Genomic DNA, 21,734 nt, shown 5'->3' with positions numbered 1-21,734 from the left:
TTTTCACCAAGTTATAAGCTGTGTTCACTTACGCCTAATCTTTTCTCATATTTAGTGCCCAACATTGATTTGGACTGACAGGTTTTTGTGGGTGTTTTTGTTTCGTCTGTCGAAGAAAAAAGGAAAACTGCCAATCAAATTCTTCGTTTTTTTCCGCCAATGAGTACAACCAACTAACGCTGTAACTAATGTTATCCATATCAAATTTATTTTCACCGAGTTATAAGCTGTGTTCACTTACGCTTAATCTTTTCTCATATTTAGTGCCCAACATCGATTTGGACTGACAGGTTTTTGTGGGTGTTTTTGTTTCGTCTGTCGAAGAAAAAAGGAAAACTGCTGGTAAAATTTTATCCATATCACTTTTATTTTCACCAAGTTAATAGCTATGTTCTCTTTTGCCTAGTCTTTATCCTATTTAGTGCCCAACATCGATTTGGACCGACAGTTTTTTGTGGGTGTTTTGGTTTCGTCTGTCGAAGAAAAAAAGGAAAATTGCTAACCAAACTTTTCTTTTTTCCGTCATTGAGTACAACCAGCTAACGCTACTACTGATCATTTCAACTATCACGCTTTACATATGCTCATCAACTTATAAACTATCTTTATTTTTCTCTAACGCTTCACCTTTACTTCTACTAAATTTTTTCAAATCATTTTTACCAATTTCGATCAATTTAAGCTCAAATTTTCAGTTTTCTATCCTCTATAAGAGCATTTTGAAACGTTATCGTGTTATATAAATTATAAAGTTTAAAAAATTAAAGCTAATAATGAATCTCTTGAGATGTACAAAACTTTTTACTTATATATAACGGTTGACCCAGTTGTAAAAATGATTAAATATGATGAAACGGTTTATTTCAGTTGTAAAATTGTTTTTGCATGAGCTGTTATTTGAAAATGTGTTACCCTGAATTTTAAACTAAATATCCCCCAAAAGGTTTTGATTGTCTTGTGTTGGTTGAGATTGTTTTTACCCGAGCCATTAAGTATGGCGCATTTTCCACCTAGCTTAAAAACAATCTGAGAAAACAAATGAAGGCCGAAGCAATCGAACCGCCGCAAAATTCATTAGACCTGTTTCAATGTGATATTTCTCGAAAACTCAAAAGTATGGCAAGAGTAATTGTTTAAATTAAAAACAACTTTCGTTTTTGCAGAAAGACATTTTTTGATAAGCAGAGTATGCCAAGCCAAGTTTCACGAAAAAAAAAGAAGGGGTTCACTGTGATGCAACAGTTGTTCGGTAATTTAGTGTAACTTTGCTAACGAGATTTTTTAAAATCGAAACCTGGTCAAACCTCGATGTTGGAGCTACCTGTCTACCAATCATCGGTTCTTACAGTCTATTAGACAGAGTCTGTTTTAAGTGCATTTGGTGATGTGATTCAATTTACTGTGACTGTAATTCAAATATCTTGTGTTTTGCCATCTTTTTTTCTTGTATCAGCCAGCAAGTTCGGTCAGAGAAGAAAACTTTTATTAGAATTGAGGCAGATGAGTCAGGGAATCAGGAATATTTGCAAGTTTTATGGGAATGCTCGAAACAGCGATTTCATTGGATTAAAATTGCAAAACACTGGAATAATGTCGATATCGATAACTCTAGTGCAAATAAACCTAATGCGAAAACTGCAAAAATAAGTAATAACCCAATCAAAACCAGGCCAAGATAGAAAGCGAGACAGATAAATAGAGAGACACAGAGAGGTGAGACTGGATATTTGCCTGGGACACGAATGATAGAAACCGTCGCAAAACCAATATCCGCTATCGAATCCTTACTTTTCTGGTGTGGTTTTGCACAGGCAGAAGCCTTGATGACGTTTGCATTTATGATTAAATAGTGTATTATCGTCACATGCCAAGGACATAAGAATCTGATGGCTCATTTTGCAATACAGTGCTCAGAGAACCGATTGGCTAGATCAAGACTCAGTTGCTTAAATCTAAGTGAACAGAGGGTGTTCTGAAATTATGAATGAAATATTAGATATATAGCACAAATTTGTTCTTTTTACACTATTCAATTTCTTAGAGAATCACTTGGCGCAGCCAGCAGGGTTCTTTATGTATGAGAACCGGACAGACAAAAGACGTCTAGTTTTTTGGACAAAAGCTGACTCAGACCAACCAAAGCAATTCAGTATTTTGTCTGAAAAACTTTTGATGGCGGTGATAGTTAATAAAAATTCCAATCCGGACCTGCTAATGGAAGATCCAAAAGATGTGTTGAAAGAATTCCCACCGAGAACTAAATCACAGCAGCCAGAGAGCAGCCAGAGAGCTGAGAAACAAACTGACAGTTGAAAAATGTGTACAAGAGTATGAAGAAAAACAAGCCAGTAGCGCAAAGGTCGTTCATATCATATGCTACTTCGCGGTACGAAAATGTTTGGTGCCTCATCTCTTCTTGGCATAAAGGACAGATGGGAAAAAGCGAAACATGCATTTGATTTTACATGCGAAAATTTCGAAACTAGCATTCATGGAGAATAATGAAATGTGAAAGTGGAGTTGGAAAAAGTGAAAAGTGTAACGTTACATAATTAGAACAATTCTAAGCAGAACTCAACTGAATAGCAGCCCGATTTGGTTTGAAGGGTGCCAGAAAGACAAATAATCCGCGATGTTTCCGCAAATATTGATTTTTATATCTTGGTCCTTGAAATGATCTATTTCTCAGAACCGTGGAGGCACCGAGACTAGCATTTTCGTGTGAAATATGAAACATCTACGCTACGAAGTATAAAGAACAAGTGGCTCCCAGACCTCCAGCCAACTTTTGAACCCGATCTCCAGCCGGTGCGTAGCAAATCAAACGGGAAGTGGTGGGAAATTTCTATGATTTGCACCAAAGATATTGGAGAATTTAACAGGAGAAACAGTGGATCAAACAACAAGGAGGAACGAAACATACAATGTTGACTCGTCTGATTTTACGGCGGAGCAGACTCAAGATATGCCCAGTGAAGAAAACCGTTTTCTTCCTCTCCAGAAAAATAATCAGTTTCAAAAAGAGAAGTCGAGGGCAAAGAAGAGACCGTGGTTCACATTTTTTTTATGGTTATGAAAACCGAAAAGAAAAAACTTAAAGTAGCAGTCCCGTTTTGAAGCCGGCACTGAATTAGTGCCCAACATCGATATGGCTCGATCACAACTTGTGGGCGTTTGTTTTGTTTGTCTGAAAAGCGAAGAAAACTCTGCGAAAGAGCGCGATATAGGTTAAATTGATGTAGAGGAGTTTTACTTATCATAGAACGGGCTGCACAATGAAATTTTTGGCAGAGCATGCAAACTAATTTCAATTGGATTCTGAACCTGCAGTTAATCTTCGAAGAGATAACTTGGCGTATTGGTTATTGCACTCAGAAAAAGGAAAACAATTACCGTAAGGTAGAAAGGGCAAGTAGCCACAGGTAATTGATGGGTGTACACAATTGGCTTAGGTTGACACCAGCAATTGTCAAAACACTTTTGTTCATAATCTTGCGAGTTACTTTCGTTTTTATCAGACCGAAATTGCTGCGTAAAAATTGGTGATACAAAGTCTTTCTCAGCTAATTGATATCATGGGGTACATTGCTCGGTGCAATTATTTTCGTAATAGATGGTAACGGTTTTTGATGTAAAATGGGAATCTGTTCAAAATGTTCAATTTTCGGATGATATCTTTTTTTTTTTTTTTGGATAAGGACTTGCTTTTGCTGGTTTTGAAGTCTCATTCACGAGACATTGATCAAAGTCATTTTGCTATTTTTATCCGAGATAAACGATTAATGAAGTAAACAAATTTTGAAAACGGAATAATTGAAATTCGAAATTCAGCACAGTACCTTAGCTTTAGATTGGATGCAAATTTGTTTTTTTTGTAACCAAAATTAATTAGAATCTTGACAATGTCACTCGCAGAAGTAGATTAATTTATTTCATTTGGCACAAACTTCTATTAATGACACAGGTTGTTTTTGACATCTTATATATTGTCCCATTTTAGTTATTGTAGATTTTTTTTCAAAAAATACGCGCGGTTAAAAACAAAAAACTCTGGGGAGCAAAACTTTTGAGGTAAAACTCGGTAGATGTCCCTATAAATGATGAAAACAAAACACGAAAACAGTCATGCTAAAACAAAAATGGACATTAATAAATAGATGAAGAAGGTAATTAATGGACAATTTTAGTGAAACTATCAACAGTTTTTGATTGAAGGAAAATGCGCCAATAGAGGATAGTTAACATAAAAACGTGATCAAGCGATAAAAAAGATAAAAATAACTCGGAATAATTATTGAATTTAATTAATTATTAAAACACCCGTACCAAGGGTTTTAAATCAAGTATCTATGTTTAAACTTCCCAATTACCTCATAATTGAGCATTAGAAGTTTTTATTCTTCAACAATTGTTATAAGTATGTCTTGATTAACCGGCTCTTTCTCGGTTTCCGCCCTTCTCACATAAGCACCAACTTTTTTGGTTTAACGACGGCTTTTAGAAGGTTAAGCAATATAATCAATGATGTTTTCATGGCCTAAAATGACCGCAATCCAATTTTTGTAACAATCGGATAGCGTGAACACAAGTTAACTAGTGAAATTTCGTAGGTGGGGGAATAGAAGAAAGAGCCCGTTAAGATATTTTCTATAATATAAAAATTATATGCTCCTCACCATGTGGGAATATCGAATTTGAAAACAAAACAAAGTTTACTTAATGAATTGTAGTGAATAATCCTGCTACAAGCAACAGGACGGTTATTGTTCAAAAAGATCAGAAACACAAAATTCAATTCAGGACGTTTAATAATTCATAATCGGTAAATTTTTACAATCTGGCATAATTTCAAAATCACCATTTTGTGGGCGCTTGAACATTTTGGTATTTCTACATATTTGGTTAACTCTAATTTGAACAAATTGATGTTTTATAAATATTAAGGCCGAAGCTTTTTGGATAAACAAATACTTCAACAAAATCAGCTAGTAAAATTATTTGAACAAAAGCTGAAACTAGGCATACATTAGTTCAAGCTTTTGATTCTAAAAATATATGGTTTTCTTAGCTTCAACTAAAACTTTTGCTAAAAATTGACCAAAAAATTGATTGGTAAAATTGATGTATTAAATTGAAATGCAAAACTATGCTAATTATTGAAAATTATAAAACTTAACTGCAAGTTAGCAAGCGCTAACGAGCGAGAACGGGTGCAGGTTTTACGGTCTTTCGGTTGCTCTTACCAGTTGCGGAACTGACTACAGCGTATCGTAACCTTTTTTTACCTTTTTAGGACATGACGTCAGGTCACTTCTGTCTTTGTCTCTGTCCAACCCTTGATTGCTCTCGCCAGCCCATTTTGCCTGAACAAATTTGAGTTTGAAGCCAATTAATTAGGTTATTTCCCATCATACCCCTCAAAAGTACAAAACTGAGAATTTAGTTTGGAGAGCGGTCTAATTTTGTTCGGTAGGTTGGAGCTTCAATGGGTACACTTACTGCTACTCTTTCATGTAAATGTTTTTTTATATTATCTGCAGTTTCTTCATAAAATTCTTGGAGATTTCTGTAATGTTTCTACTTAAGATTTTGGAATAATAATAAAAAACCAATAAAATTGTTATCAAAGAATGAATCCTAAAACCTTCTAACATTTTTTGCACTTCCTTGCGTCACACATGTAATACAGAAGATTTTTTTCCGCCTCTTCAACTTCATAATACGCAATTTCTACTTTTTTTTCGTCTCTTCTCACTGTATGACCATAGCCACTTTCTTTTTATGTATGGCGCTTTGATATAGTTCTGCTAGAGCCGATGAGTCAGTTGGAAGAGGGGGTATCAAAAAACGACCAGCAGCAGGATTTCACCAAGTATCCACAATTTGATCTGCATTTTTCGACGGAGGAAAAAAAATCACTGTGGGTACAAAACAGAGCTTGCTTGGATTTAATTTTTTTCGTTACTTATTTTTCGAAAACTGTTGAATCGCAGTTTTTATATCTTCTTGCGCATAACTTTCCCGCAATTTTTGAACACCAATTTTTTTATCTTTAGCCTTATGCAAATTTTTTAACAAAAATTGACTCTTCCGTGACTCCGTCTAAATGGTTTTAAAAGTTTTGACCGCTAAATGGTTTGAATCAAAGTTTGGCAATCCTTCGCCAATTTCGCTAAGAGATAAAAGTTCTAGCGCTTTGGATGGGGTTCTTGTGAGCTCTTTCCTGTTCTATCTCAAAGCAAATAATGAAGATATGGTTACAACGCGGGGCGGCTACAAAGTGTGGAAACTATAACTCCAATAAATTTTGGCTGTTCGAATTTTTCATCCTTTCGAAACCTTCACATATTCAAAAAAGTGAATCTTCAAAACCTTGTTCGGTTCTTTTCCAGTTTTCCTCCTTTCAAAATACCGAATTTTATGTTTGTTTTACGTGTTTTATTGGCTAAATGCGTGATGTTACGCTGTAATGTATGAAGAACAAATCTGTTCACAGTTGTCGATTTATTCACCACGCCAAATTTGCTTGCACTATGAAAACGTTAAAAAAGCTTTTCAAAATTGAATTTAAAAGGAAGTAACTGGAAAGGAGCCCCTTGTCCTAATGCTGTGATCTTGATGCATTCAGATCATTAGCTTTTTTATATTTGAAAAACACTTTCGGAAATTTTTTTTCTGATTTTTTTAACAGCCTTGAATCCTGACAGCATGAAGAAGTTAACAGGTTTCAGTAGATTTGAACGTTTCTTCCAAGCTATTTTCCGTTTGGGCTCTGTTTCCTTTTGCCCCACCTGCGAAATTTCATAATAAATTTTTCTGTTCAGGTTGACCAACAATTACAAAAAGGGGCATGCAGACTTATTAAGCCACAAAATCATGCTTGGTCTTCATACTTAGCCTTGTAAAACTCTTTGCGACACCCTAAAATTGATCCTTATGTGAGCTGGGGGCAAAAAGAAAAAGAGCCGCTCTATGAATAATTTGGAAACAACAAACTAGAATTGAATTTTTTGTGAGGCAGGACTTAAAAACTGGAAAAAATCATAAATCAACTACAAAAATAGATATTTGTTTTCATTTTTTTTAGATGGGGATTGGAAAACTGCCAATAGATGTATTGTTTATTGGATGTTTATATCAAACTTTCTTCGAATATTTTCACAAGACCTTTAGATGTATTGTTTATTGGATGTTTTTATCAAACTTTCTTCGAATATTTTCACAAGACCTTTAGATGTATTGTTTATTGGATGTTTTTATCAAACTTTCTTCGAATATTTTCACAAGACCTTTAGAAAGACCTCCACAAGCATCAGTTTCATAGTGTAATTTGTGGTTTTGCAGTATAAAAATTATGGAGACTAAAAAAGTTTGCCATGGCCTAAGAAGTCCGCCTGCCAACTTTTGTAACGATCGGACCACGTGAACATCGGAACAATTTGTAACGATCGGACCAATTGCAGGTGGAGGAAAAGGAAAAGTGCGAAAACATTTTAGCAGTGTCATAATTTCCTAAATTTTTCCTTTGCGACCAACAGCTACTCTAAACATAACCTTTTTTCATGATAATTTGTGGCTCTTTTCCATTTTTCCTCCTGCATTCCAAATTTTCACTTTTTTCTGTTTTTCTAGTAATAAAATGTCTCTATGTGTGTCTTAACTATGTAAAGCATGATGAATAAATGAAAATACATTAAATAGGTTGTTCGCCATGCAAACGTTCATTTTACTAAATGCAAAAAAAATGAAAATCAGAGTGTTTGAAAAGGAAAAAAGCCCCAAATTGCATCATCTGAAACTCCCATTTTAGGCCTCTGAAATTGAACGTTTACGAAGAAGGTTAGGTTAAAAAAATCCTTATAATAAACTTAATGGAAATCATGGAATAAGCCTGCATGCCAAACCGTAAAAAAATGGGCAGTGTTAACTTAAATGTTTTTTGGTAAACACAATCACAGTTTTTTTCTCTGCTCCAGGTTCTTCTATTTTTTTAGCATCCTTTTAAGGGTTTTTTGAGGGTTTACTTAATTATACGTATGCACATGAATATATGGAGTGTTTGTGAAGAACTTAAAAACCACCTGACACTTTTTACAACAATTGTGCCTTGCAAACCTGTTTTCTAAAAAAAGAAGGCTTCAGCTACTGTGTGACCGAGAAAAAGCTTAAAATTTATATGGATTAAACTGTAAAAAATGAAACCTTACTCTGCAATTACAAAAAAAGTGACAGACAAAAGCTCAAGTTTTAAATCGCTTGGAAGAAAAATGGCACTAGTTCGTACAAACTGATAAGAAAATGAAAAGAAAAACAAATCAAAAAAGTTTAGTTCGATCAAAAAGTTTTAACAAATAAAATCAAAAATTTTTAATTGGTGAAGTTATTTTGAAATTTTTCTTTCGTCGACACATCCAAGGAATCAAAACAAATGTTTTTTTTGGAAAAAAGGTCTCAGAGAAAAACAAAATTTTCCGGAAAAGCTTGCAATTTTTGTTTTTGAATATTGCTGGTATTCTGATGGAATTTCTAGATTATTGTGATCAAACCAAAGGTCATAAGTTTATAACAAAACCATTATAAATTATGCATTTTTTTAATTCTTAGCTAAAGTCAGTGGGACAGGTGTCATCCGGAAACTATAAATTACTGCACGCATCTTTTGTACAGTTATTGATAACGAATTGCTCTGTATATTGATCTGATGGACTTGCGAATATTGTAGGAGATGATAGCAAGTAATGCGAACTGATATAGGGTGGCAGAGGTGAAAACATCTGAAAAAAAGTAATGATTTTAAATCAAGAAACATTTTTGACTTTGCAGAAAGCGATGGACAAGTTCGTTAAAATTATACAGACGACTGCTCATCAGTCAATTGGTTGTTCTCTTCTCAGGCTTTTCTATGGGAACTTCAGTACTTTATGTATACTTATGTACTAAAAGTTGGGAAAATTCTTATTTTTTTACATGATTGAAGCATTTACAAACCAAGTGCAACTGGAATGCAAAATTTGAATATTTCTTATTCTCAAAAAAAGCAAATCCTGCGACAAAGTGCAATATTTTGAAAAACTTGCATTCTTTTAACCTCGTAGAAAATCTATTGCCAAAAAGTTTTTTTTAGTTTCAGTTGGCCAATAATTTTTTTGACTCTTTGCACAATAATTTTTTAAGATTTAATTCAAATCTATCTATTTTGAAAGAAATGTATGTTCCTAATCTTAGTTATTCTGGATTTTGAAGCAGTTGAGGCAATTTTGTTTTTTTTTCGATTTAGGGGAAAACTTTAAGCTCTTTGTGTCGGATCATAGATACTGGCTCCCTGATCAACCCCTGCTGCTCCCCTGATCAACCCCTGATCAATGAGTCGGATGGACCGCGTCTTTCTTGGCGAAAACTTATCCATCGCTTTCTCGATATCTGGTTAAAGAATTCCTCCAAGCAGTCATAGAAGTATCGATTGTTGAATTACTAGCCCTGTTCGTGACGTTTGGAGCAGAGAACTTCGTGACAGGACCAACGATCCTGCTAACCGAAGGAGTGCAGAACTTGCGACTAGATGGACTTCTGACGTTTATCGCGATAACACATGAAAGCTTGGGATGATTGATGAATTTGACCCGCTATCTAGAGCACATGAGGGAGAATGTAAGGAAGTTCGACGTGAAGCGATCCACGGATTCCTGGAACAAGATAAGAGATTTGCGACACACTCTTATCCAGTAGCTCCTGCAGCAGAATCACTTTGATACAGGAGAGGATGAAATGATTCAGAGGGAGGAAGAATGGGAGGTCATGCTGGGGGCGTGCGTCTTCTAAATGACCTGATCTTATCTATGAGGATCGATCCCTTATCATTGATCAGGGGAGCCACGGAGTTCGTGACAGTGATATACGGTCCAGTAGTCACGTTTGCGTTCCCTGACGTTAAGGTGGAGGCTTACAGGAGGACGGTGTTGCATCTGAACCTCATATCAGCAGTGGACGGAAGTACACTTAACTGGTGCGAGCAACGCACAACACGAGATTTGATGAGTGATGAATTGTTATTCGCGAAGATATCAGAGTCGGAGATGACCATCATAAACCTCGATGATCAGTTCCGTGACAGGATGGGAGAAGTGGAGAGAGGGCATTTTGAGGTGTTCACGAAGTTCTGGAATCTGAGACCCACGACAAAACAAACGGCGAAGTCACAAGAATTCCTCGACTGACCGCGGCGTACCACAAGTTGAGAGAAGAAACGAAGAGCTGGTGTGACTACAAGAAACTGCAAGAAGAGATCCAGGAATTCCCTTTGATAAGAAGAATGTTGCTCGGAGCAGACTCCGTGGTACAAACCCCTAGGATGGGAGCCTTTGAGACTAACGAAAGGAGAATGGCGAACTTCTCTGAAATGATTATTCCGTGTTTCATTGGCAGAAACGTCGCAGTGCTGCAGTATACGCAGTTTGCTTACGCTGATAAAGCAATGAGACGAATGAGCAATACAGCGACTCCGAAGCCTGGGAGGTTTGACAAGGAATGGACGAAGCTGGATCCGGCGCCTATGATTATGAGAGGCAAGTCTGACTTACCAGAAGCCTCCCTAATCTTAACGAGTGTAAAACCAGGGTTGAAGGTGGGAAGAACCCTACAGACTGGAAACATGCTAGCACCCTTTGGCTGTGAAGAAGTTAAGGTAGTTCATGGAGAGGAGGAAGATCAGTCAGCTGGCAGACCAGTGGTACCGAAATTTCCTGTTGAGGCAAAGGATGAGAAACAGGGGCCCTCCAGTTCAGGAAAGAGTCCAAGACGAGACGATGGGTAGGGAGAAAGCCGTCGATCGAAAGAACCTATGCAACAGGATACCTATCAAGCCGAGAAAGAGGACGATAAGGCTTCGACAGGAGGGATGTCCAGCCTGGGTTTAAACTTCCTCAGCGACTTTCAAAACGGCACGAACACGTTGAAAGCGACGACTGAGCCGGCAGACGAGGGTACTTCCAAGCTGGAACCCCCATCGGCCTTCATGGGAACGAACCGAAACTTGCCGCAGACCAGCTCTCCGAGCAATTCTAAAAACACCGAACAGAAACTATTGATGGAATCACCAAGGAGAAGAAGAATAGAGGGCACTGCCAGAGTACCTTTCTTGGGAACATTGCCCGAAGAAGAGTGGGAGGTGCATCATAGAGGCCATGAAAATAGGAGGGGCTGCAGAATGGACGGAGTGGCCTTCATGGAAAAGGTCTGGACAGTATTTCAGAGCTACGGAACCCAATCTATTTTGAAACTAGGTCTCAACCGACCACCAATGCGGGAAGCCTTGACAAACTCGACGAGTGTGAAGGGAGATTGAGCGAGTTGTTGATCGACTCGGCCACTGACGAAAGTGAGGCAAACTCTCCTATCAAAATGACGCCGCAAGAAGACAACGGAAAAGGGGTATATCTGTCAAGAACCCGAAAGGGAACGATACGATCAAAAAGTGTGATTGACAGAATCAACGAAAAGAAAATGAATTTGGGCAGCAAAGTGACGTTGAGGAAAGCTGAAAAAACAAAGGTCGATTCCGAAATTTTGATGAACGCTGTCAACTCAGCCAAAAGAAAACGCGTATAAGGAGCCATGGACTTGGGACAGGGTGATGATCGATTGCCTGGCACAGACAGGATGTTGACTAATGTAGCGATTGTGCCACCCATTCTCATGACAGGAATTAAATCAGCCAGTTACAAAACCAAGAAGAGTGACCGCACTCTGACTGGAGCGACGTTGGAAATGGAGATACTTAGCCAATGCGGGAGTGTACCCTTAAAGATTTCAAACCGTCTCCCATGAATCACGGAAAGGGAGGCGTCGTACGACAGCTAGTCCCAGTGGAATATAACCGACTGACAATATCTGAAACTGTCTCGATTGATGAACCCGCCGGTGGATAAATGGAGATGTTGGAATACAGGAACTCGGCCAGAGGACACTTAATTGCACTGGACGACAAAAGTGCTATCAGGAGACAATGATGCAAGGCACCACCCTAAAACAGAAGGCATACGGAAATCTCATATTGTCTGAAATGCACGCGGAGACGCTAGAGCAATTTGTGAGCCTTCCATGGATAGCAGTAGTGTTACAAAACTTCGAAGATGAAATGAGAATAACACCGAAGATACACGCTCTGATAGCAATACCGTATGTAAGAACAGAGTTACAACTCATTTCGCTTGGTGCATGATTGGACTGACACGCGGGAAGTATGTCTCGGGAGAAAGAAAAAGATCGAAGGGATCGAAATGTTCTTAATGACGAGTGTGAGAGATCTGATAACCCAAGAAGGAGCAGCAGTAGCGTGCGCGATGCGGAGAAACGCTATCTGTTCCATTCGATTTATGATTGAATAAATTTCAGTGCCAGCTAAGAGAAGGCGATGAACGAGCAAAAGTCTTACTCTTGCCAGCATTTTTGGACATAAATCAGAGCAAACCAATGCGAGTAAATAGGAAAGAACCCATGGAACTAGAACCGATGAGGAAAATAGACGAAATAAGGAGGTTCTTAAACAAGGAGCTGAGGCTCACTAAGGATTCTATGGGAAATCCAGTGAATACTGTGGACCGATCAGGAAAAAATCATACAGCTACGTATCCGGAGTCATAGGGATGGCGTACAACACTTTCATAAATGAAGACATACGCGATTGCTTCTTTGATTACGAGCAAGCAGTGTTGCTGAGATTCTGGACGTCAAGAATTGCAACGATAAGAAGCGCTGCTAATCAGCAGACCAAGCTGGGACTAGTCTTGGAGGAAAAGGTGACTGCACCTTCAGTGCCAAAATCTGACAACCGAGTGGAGTTTGGGGGGATGGGATTCTCGGACGAATTGCTGAGAACGAGCTTAATGGTGGTATGGGAGCTAAGGAAGCCATCATGATGTCCTAGTCCCAACGCTGATTCGATCTTGCGAGCGACACAAGACGTTCAGGGGGAAATGAATGCAGACTGTAACTTGCGTGACCTGAACATCATCTATAATCTGATGACGACAGCCTCTAAAAGCAACGGAGAAGACAAAGTAGCTGGGTACCAGAGGACTGGGTCAAACCTGGTAGTTGTCTTGCAGAAGTCTATGGACTGGAAGGTCACATCTGTGGAGGTCTGGATTGCGTAAAGACCCTGTAGAAACAACACAAGCAATTGACGATATTGTTTGGGAATATTGTGATGAAAGCAAGAACGGAAACGGAATTGATTGCAGATTACCATGGAGGGACCGAGGTGAAGCTAGTGACTGGACTAGGGTTCTACAGCATGTTTGGTTCTTTAGAGTCACCATTGAATCTAGAACAAAAGCATGAGATGGTCACGACCATCAGTGTAGAAGTGTTTCCGGGAGTTTTGCAAACTGAACAAAAGTATATAGTAAAGTGGAGGGAAGCGATCGAGGCGGAAATGAACATCCGGCTTAGTGAGACTTAATGCGGATGGTCGGGTGCGCAATATTTTGTGGTATCGGCATTAGCTCCAATATGCAAAAGCAGATACCCAGTGCATTTTTTAGCGGTGGATGTGAAGAGTACGAGGACGATCGTGGATCAAGCCTTCTTAGTACCGAAATGCGTAAGACTAGCGAGAATGTCCGAAAAATCTTACGAGTTACTGTGCAAAATGTTCTCAGCACTTCCGGAGAGAACCAGAGAGGAATTAAAATCGAGAAGTACATGGGATACGTCAGTGGGAACTTCAGTGACTTTGAAAGACAAAAGCAGAAAGTATCAATAGTCACAGATTACAATGCAGTAGATGAGAACGATGAAGTCCATCGATTGATGATGGAAGTGGAACCACCACTGGAAGCTTCGGGAAAGCGTAATTGCAGGAGCATCATAACGACACATGGTGAGTTTCCCTGCAATTGCTTGCTAGAAACATGGTGGTACCCCGGGCGTAGTAATCTGGTGTTGATCTGGGACTCTGGAGAGCTGCTCTCCATGGGTTTACCGGATTCATCACAGCCCATAACGATAGTGATAGTAGGAGTTATGATGGCGATACGATGGCTGGAAGCGCATGTAAGACAGAACAATAGACAAGAAGCGCCGACGAAAGAACAGTTGCAGGAATTGGATTGTCTAAAAGATTTAGATCTTTTTGAGACAATGTGCAAAATGTTGAACACTCCGATGGAAGTGAAAAAAATATGGGTCAGAAGACGACTGATGCCTAAGTTTAGAGCCAACATGACTGCATGGTTGTACGAGCATGCCAAGAAATATTTGTCTAAGCACAGCAGAGTGTACAGTGCGTATCAGCGTGTTATTGGGGCAGGAGCTTTTAAGCGAGCTTTCGTTACTCATCGAAATGCAGTAAACACCGCAGTGAAGAGAACTTCTAGGACAAGCGAATATGACGGAAGGGAAAAAGAAGAGATATTGAAGGAAGACTGGGACAGAAACGTGACGTTGTGCCTCCACAACAGCTTCTGCCGAAACAGAGAAGCTAACTTTGATCCTCTACCTTGTTGTAAACAAAGATTAAAAGAGCAGAGGTGTTGGAGGACTGCTTCCAACAGCGTCAGAATAGCTACCGACGTGTTGCGAGACACAGAGACGGAAAGTGAGGATTCAATGACGCAGGAGGAGGAGATTGAACCTTGACGAACGGCCGAAAGAAACAAGATGCAAAGATAAAGAAAATTAGAAGAGTGTTTTAGAATATTCCAGCCTTCATAATTGCTTTTAATCAACTAAGAGGACCGATCACTTTGTGGTGACTTGAAAGGCTTGAGTAATCTCTTGAGGAGGGAGATTATTTAATTGTTCCTTCTAACCACCGAGTTCCTTAATTTTAATATTTAGGACTTATAACACCTTAAGTTTCAAAGGGAAGAAGTATTGTAGGATAATTTTAGCTTGTTGGTTGACAGGACTGTCCTGCAACCCAACACCGTTTGAACCTAGGAGAAAAATTTTTAAATGAGGGCATTGACATTTGAAATCAGAAAAAGATGTTTTATTTTAAGTCATATCCAGATTGATGAAAGAATTTGGAAGGCTATAATAGTTTGGTATGATGCCATTTATATTCTGCAGTGAGTTGATATGAGGCGGATAAAGGTGCTTTCATGCATTTTGTAAATTCTATTCGATGGCACTGTACCATTTTGACGAAAACTACAAGACTCAATGAGGACATTGACCGGGCTGTCCGGGGAGTATGTGACATTCGACAAGAATATACGAAAATGCAGTTTCGCAATCGAATTTTTATCGATCAGAAAAAGAACATCTAACCTGGAACATTGTTGGTTTTAATGGATTAGCGGCGTTATTTGAACGATTAGACAAATCGGTAAGGGTTAGTTTCAACAGACATGCTAAAATTTGAAATTTCGTTTTTGACGTGAACGACACGTAACCTTTTAATATTTCGCACACACTGAAACAGCAAATTAGAACAACAATATAATCGGAAACAACTACGAAAAAACAACAACATATTGAAATAGCGATTGGAGACCATTACGAGTTGTAACGATTGTGTTGTTAGAATCGTTACAACGTAGAACCGGAGAAAATGAAATGGTGTTGGGTTCGGCGTGTCCATTCTGCCTCGGGTGGAGAACTCAAACTGTTTTACATAAATTTTAGCGTCCTGGTCATGCCCTGAGTTGAATTTAATTATCATCTAGATTTATTTTCAGAGAATGAGAAGCTAGGAGTTTAGGGAAAGGGTTGATCCATCTTCGATGAAGTTGATGATTTTTATCTACTGAACAAAATTTATAGTTATATAATAAATAGTAGTAGCCCTGTTTTTATGAGTGACCTCGTGGTCTGGGGATACTGAGACATAGCCATGAGCTCACTATTTTTGCATATAATTAAGTTAATTTGAGCGTTCTGGTCGAAGCCGGAAAGCATTAACGTTTTGTCGACCCGATGTTAGGAAAACCACCACAAGAACTGGCTTTGGCAGAGACGGTGAAAAGCATGTAGAGCTGTGTTTAGACGCTGGCCAGTCGTTTTCCGTCGATAAGTACTTCCGGGTGAATGTTACATGGCTGATACGATCTTAACCAAATAAATTTGGAATAAGATTTTCCTGCAGTATCTGCTCGCAGGCCTGAATGTTTTCTGTGGTTTTAGGGCTAGTTCATGCTAAAAACTGTAATTTTTCTTGTACCCTTTTGGTGTATAATTAGTAGCAAAAAGTTCGGACAGACAGAATTAATTAAAATGAGCAATCAGTGCTTTTCGACGCTTTTTTGCATGCAAAATCTGAAGCCGAACAACCTTGAATTTTCTGTCAGACCAAATTCTAAATGCATGATCGTCGATTATCTGATGATTATCCTAGCCTATTTTTTAAATACTGCGATGAACATCCAGATTTTCATATAAACCAGTTCGCAAAATCAGTTAAAAAAAAACTAAATCTAGAGTTCATTTGAAAAAAATAGATTAGGCCGTCCTAAAAAAGAATCAGAGATGATCAAATTTTTCAAATTTTGGGAACTAATCGCAGAAAAACCTCAGCCATCCTGAGCAATATTTTTTCTTTTCGAAGGTTTACTATTCGACGCTTCGGATGCAATTGCCCGCCGTGGTTATAAGTTTTGAGCAAAACTCTGCTTTATGATCTTTCGACGTTATGTTTATTTCAATTTCCGTTGATGTCTAGACAGTTGCTCTTTTAAATTAATTCTGTCTGTCCGAACTTTTTGCAACTCTATAACAGGAGTACACCTTGTGTAGTGATGTTTTCGCGATCCTGCCAAGTTTTTTTTCAGATTTTTATTTTATTCTTCTAATTGATTTTCTAAGAAAGTCTTACATCCAGTCTCAGATCGTATGACAAAACCAAGTACTCTGGCCCCTTTCTTCATTTCAATTTCGGTATTTTTGAATACTTTTACCGCCTCATTGTATTTTTCATCTTTTACAGTGAGCTGACACTTCGATGCCTTTACATGATATCCGAAGTGTTTTCCGTGTTTGATAATGTTGTCAAGAACTCTTCGCAGGCTTTTCTACTGCTACAAGTGTGCGAAAACGTTCGTAATTTACATTTTCAATTCTTTTTATAAAAGCTCGAATCAATTGGTGATTTTCTTCATTGTTGTTTATCTACATTTCCAGATTAGTTGCTTAGATATCAAATCGTTCTGTGAAGATGTCATCGCTTGCTACGAAATGCCCATCCTTTTTCAATTTAAGAAGATATCCATTAGCAAAAATGACGTGTGAGAAGTATGAAAAAGCAGTCAATATTTCGAACTCAATTCAGCCAGACTGGAAAATGGTAGGTAGTTCTATCAGCATTGCACAAAGGAGGATGGATGCATTTCCGCGATATTTAGAAAGAGCTGGCATAACGCAAGACGATTTGAGTAGACTCAATGTTGTACACGTTAGCGGAACAAAAGGAAAAGGCTCAGTGTGCGCGTTTACGGAAAGTGTACTTAGAAGTTCAGGGTTTAAAACTGGTTTTTTGAGTTCTCCTCATTTGATTGATCTTGTCGAACGAGTGAGAATCAACGGGAAGCCTATTTCACAGGAGCAGTTCGCTGATTATTTTCTTGAGGTTTATAACAAGCTTTGGTCATTGAGACGTGACGATTTTGATATGCCTTTTTTCATCTTTATAGTGAATATTTTAGCCTTCAAAATCTTCCTTGACGAAAAAGTTGATGTCGCTGTCTTAGAAGTTGGCTTGGGCGGTACTTTTGACCCAACAAATATTGTCAGGAAACCCGCTGTATGCGGAGTAACAGCTCTGCATTTTGATCACCAAAGCATTCTAGGAGACAGTATTGAAGAAATCGCTTGGAATAAAGCAGGAATTTTCAAACCTGGTGTTCCAGCTTTTACCATAGAACAACCCATTCCTGGAGCGTTGAGTAAACTGAATCAATGCGCCGAGGAAAAGGGCGTCAAATTGCAAACAGTTAGAATGAATACGGAACTGGAGGACGTAGAGTTAGGATTAGAAGGTGGCCATCAGAAAACCAATGCATCATTGGCTGTCAGACTCAGCAATGGATGGGCCGAGCAAATGGGTTATGGAATGTTAGATCGCGTTAAGGTAACACGAGGCTTACAGAATGTGAGATGGCCTGGGCGCTGTGAAACAGTGAAAGTCGGTGACAATCTGACATTTTACCTAGACGCTGCGCATACAGCAGAAAGTTTGAAACTATGTCTAGAATGGTTCAAAACAAAATTGCAATTCGAACACGAGCAGAATGTGAAGAAAGTCTTAGTTTGTACTTTTACACTTGAAAGAAATGACGAGAATTTCCTACGAATTTTTAACAATGAGGTCTCTTTTGATCACGTGATTTTGACGACACCTATTTTGGATTCAGACAATTCGTTTAGGCATAATGATGCTAGGACTGTCGTATCTATGCACATAGATAGATGTCATCGAAATATGGCGATATGGAAGGAGCTAAACAACAGATCAGATGTATCAGTAGAAGAGCACATTGACGGTGCTATAAGCTCGCTGAGAAATATTTCCGACAATGCCCATATCTGTGTTTTGGTCACTGGGAGCCTTTATCTTGTAGGCGGTGTTCTGAAGTTGTTGGAGGATATAACTGACTCAAAGCAACAGTGTAACTAGAATGTTGACTAACAATGTGGACTACTAAAGGTTGCCTTCCACTACTACTACTACAAAAATCTATTACTGGACTGACTCAAACTTGAGCGATAACTGAATTGTATATATGTAAATATTTGTACATACTTGAGTGTTTAAAATACTGGAACAGATGTGACAAATTGTATATTTGTAGATATTTGTACATACTTGTAAATATTTGAATAATTGTTAAAAATTGCCTCGAAACTTTTGATCGCTATCTACCAATCCCAACTAGTGAGAAGTCATTTAGGAACTTTCATCATTGCATCGAATTGGTAACGGTTAATTTTACTGAAATATATGGCCTAGTTGTGGTTTTTTTGGATCTATCTATATATTTGATTGAGCGGAGAATGTATATTGCAGCATTCAAACCACTTTTGCTTGTTTAGGAGCTGTGATCTGTTTGTGTTTGTTTGAGGTATGGCAATTTTATTTGGCAACATGTTTAAGAAGTCGCTAAGCTATGTTGGTCTGCTAAATGGCCAAAACGTTGCAAGGGTTAAAATGTTTACGCATTTCGACGTTTTAAAGTCTGTTGTAGCGAATGCTCTTACATTTTTCCTATATTCGCAACGTTTCGCAATTTATTTAACTAAAATTTCTTTTCTCAACCCTATAAATGGGAGCCGCCGTCAGGGTACACTAAGGGGTTGCAAAGCTGGCGTCCAAGTATGACAGCTCAATTCCTTTTGGTTTTCGAGATATTCCTCGAAGTTCTCAATCTTGAAGTTCTCAATCCTATAGATGGATGCTGTCTGGTTACACTAAGGATTTTCAAAGCTGGCGTCCAAATATGACTGCTCAAATCTTTTAGTTTTAGTGATATGGCGTTTTTCTATGGTTTTTTTTAAATATTGTTTCCAAAAAATTAAATTAGTTATAAAATAAAGTAACCGAGCTTGAAGTTCTCATTCCTATAGTGGGGTGCTGTCAGGGTACACTCAGGATTTTCAAATCTGGCGTTCAAGTAGGACTGCTCAAATCCTTTGCCATTTCGAGATAATGCGTTTTTTTATTTTTTTTTTGACGAAAACTTAGATATAAAAAACTATGCGAAGTTCAAGTTCTCAACCCTGAGGCAGGCTCCTATCAGTTACCCATTGGCATTGCAAATTTGCCCTCTAATTTTGACTGATCAAATCTTTTTAGTTTCCGAGATATGGCGATTTTTTTAAAAATTTTTTCAAAAAAAAAGAACTTGGATATACAATAACGTAACCGATTTTGAAATTCTCAAACCTATAGTGAGGTACGGCCAGTTTACACTCAGGAGTTTGAAAATTTTCAACCCTTTGTTGATGTGCTGTCGGGGTATACTCAGGTTTTGCATTTCTTTCCTCCAAACTTGATTGCTCAATCTTTTTTCTGTTTCCGACACGGGGCTTTTTTTTGATTTTTTCAAAAGTTTTTTGTTAAAAAAAACGACTTGAAAATTATTAGAAATTCAAATTCTCAACCCTAAGGTGGTATCCTATCGATGACACATGTTCGTTGCAAATCAGCCCTCTGACATCTGAAATCTTTTTTGGTTTTCGAGATGTGCAAATTTTATGCTCTTTGTTTTTCGAGGTATGGCCTTTTGTATGAAAACGAAACCCTGAGAGATAAGCCCAGCTTATCTTCATGGATAAATCAAATTAGGGTCACTGAATATTGCTGTTTTAGTATATGTTATAGGGAAGCCCTTTTTGACGTACAACGATCTGTTTGAAGCAGCGTAGGTGCGAGTCAAGCGCTAGTATCTCATTAGCTGTCAGTTTTGTTTATCATCGTTATGGCCATGAAAGTTGCTCAGCAACAAAAATATTATTCGAAACAGTATGCACTGTTCAGTTTTTGCATCATCAAGTGTAGTATGACTCATCAAGGTCATCATACATCGAGAGCTAATTCGATAAGTATGGGAAAGTGGTCGGACTCTAGGGATTTGATTGATTGGGTTCGAGAATGAAGAAAGTAAAAAGGACTGTGATGACAGGGAAATAACAGGTGAGAAGTATTGTGTATCAGAATTAAAAGGTACTTGTTTGGGTGACGTCATTTAATGATGCAAGAGTGGATTCGGTGATTTCATTAGAGAGAACTTGATCACGTTGATCTTCTTCGAACTGCAGAGGGAGTAATGGGCGTCACCAAGTACTTTGGTGTACCTGGGAAGAAAGTTAGATCTAGCAGGTATGTAATTTTACTGATAGGAAGTTTCGACGAACGGGATACCACTGGATCCTCATAGCCTTTAGCGTATCGTGGGTATTTAGAGTTAGTTCTTCGTACTGTATAGATTCAAGGATAGCAATGAGGACGCTGCCACCCTTTGTTTCGGTTATTTAGGTTGAGTGGGTACAAAGGACTTAAGGAGGGATTACGACTTCGTTTTTCAACTTGATTTCCTGAATGTGGATTTAATTCTGGGCTAGGAAATCTGATTTCCCAGATAATCCATCAGTTATTAATATTGTACTAATAAAATAAAATTGTAGTAATATAAGCGTTTCTTTTTGTTAGTTAGGTATTGGTTACAGAAAGATTCGAGGAGTTTTTTGCATTAGTTAGCAGTGAGTTCTTTGAGAGTAGGTTTAGCTGGTTTAGGCGAAAGGTTCGATGCTGTGTTGTTGAGTGAAGAGTAGAGTGTACGTAGACAAGACAAGAAAAATGAAGGGAGAAAATCCCCCCGACATGTGGCTACTGAACTGTGGTGCGCTCCCTTTATGGATCCAAGCCTGTTATAGGTAGGCATTATTTAGCAAAAGCGGTGAATAGCAATTTACAAATGCTAGGAATCATGCCTCTAAGTTATTCAGGAAATCTCAACGAAAAATTGCCAAAACTTTGTGTCTGATAACCCAACCTTCACCCCTCAGAAAAAACAAGCCGTTGCGGATAGCAAACCCTAAAAAGCACTTGGTCCGGATGCGCTTTGTAATGTCCACCGCAACATCTTGGACATCTTGTACTTGATTACTTGACCTGTTTGCTGTCTGATAAAAATATCTCCCAATTATGGAAAAATTTTGGAAACGGGCCTACTTCACTGTGCCCCGTTGTCAAATACTTAGAGTGGCTCATCCATTCTGTTTTAACCAAGTATTTCCCA

The 21,734-nt window shown here is 38.3% G+C and overlaps 2 protein-coding genes across 2 annotated transcripts in view; both read left to right on the top strand.

Annotated features, from left to right (window-relative positions):
* The window catches only part of LOC134853702 (uncharacterized), a 39,012-nt gene extending 29,406 nt beyond the window's left edge, over positions 1 to 9,606 (top strand). The window contains exon 6 of the mRNA XM_063869700.1: positions 9,476 to 9,606. Within this exon, the coding sequence (XP_063725770.1) occupies positions 9,476 to 9,606 (131 nt within the window). The remainder of the gene's footprint in view (positions 1 to 9,475) is intronic.
* A 7,045-nt stretch (positions 9,607 to 16,651) lies between these two features.
* On the top strand, positions 16,652 to 18,841 carry LOC134852878 (folylpolyglutamate synthase, mitochondrial-like). The gene has a single exon (XM_063868721.1). The coding sequence runs from the start codon at positions 17,156 to 17,158 to the stop codon at positions 18,611 to 18,613; it is 1,458 nt and encodes a 485-aa protein (XP_063724791.1). The 5' UTR covers positions 16,652 to 17,155; the 3' UTR covers positions 18,614 to 18,841.
* The last annotated feature ends 2,893 nt before the right edge of the window (positions 18,842 to 21,734 follow it).

This window comes from Symsagittifera roscoffensis, chromosome 8 (genome assembly GCF_963678635.1).
Source record: "Symsagittifera roscoffensis chromosome 8, txSymRosc1.1, whole genome shotgun sequence".
In the NCBI taxonomy this organism is placed as follows: Eukaryota; Metazoa; Xenacoelomorpha; order Acoela; family Convolutidae; genus Symsagittifera; species Symsagittifera roscoffensis.
The sequence above is the reverse complement of the archived record's forward strand: the minus strand, read 5'-3'. Positions and strand labels throughout refer to the sequence as shown.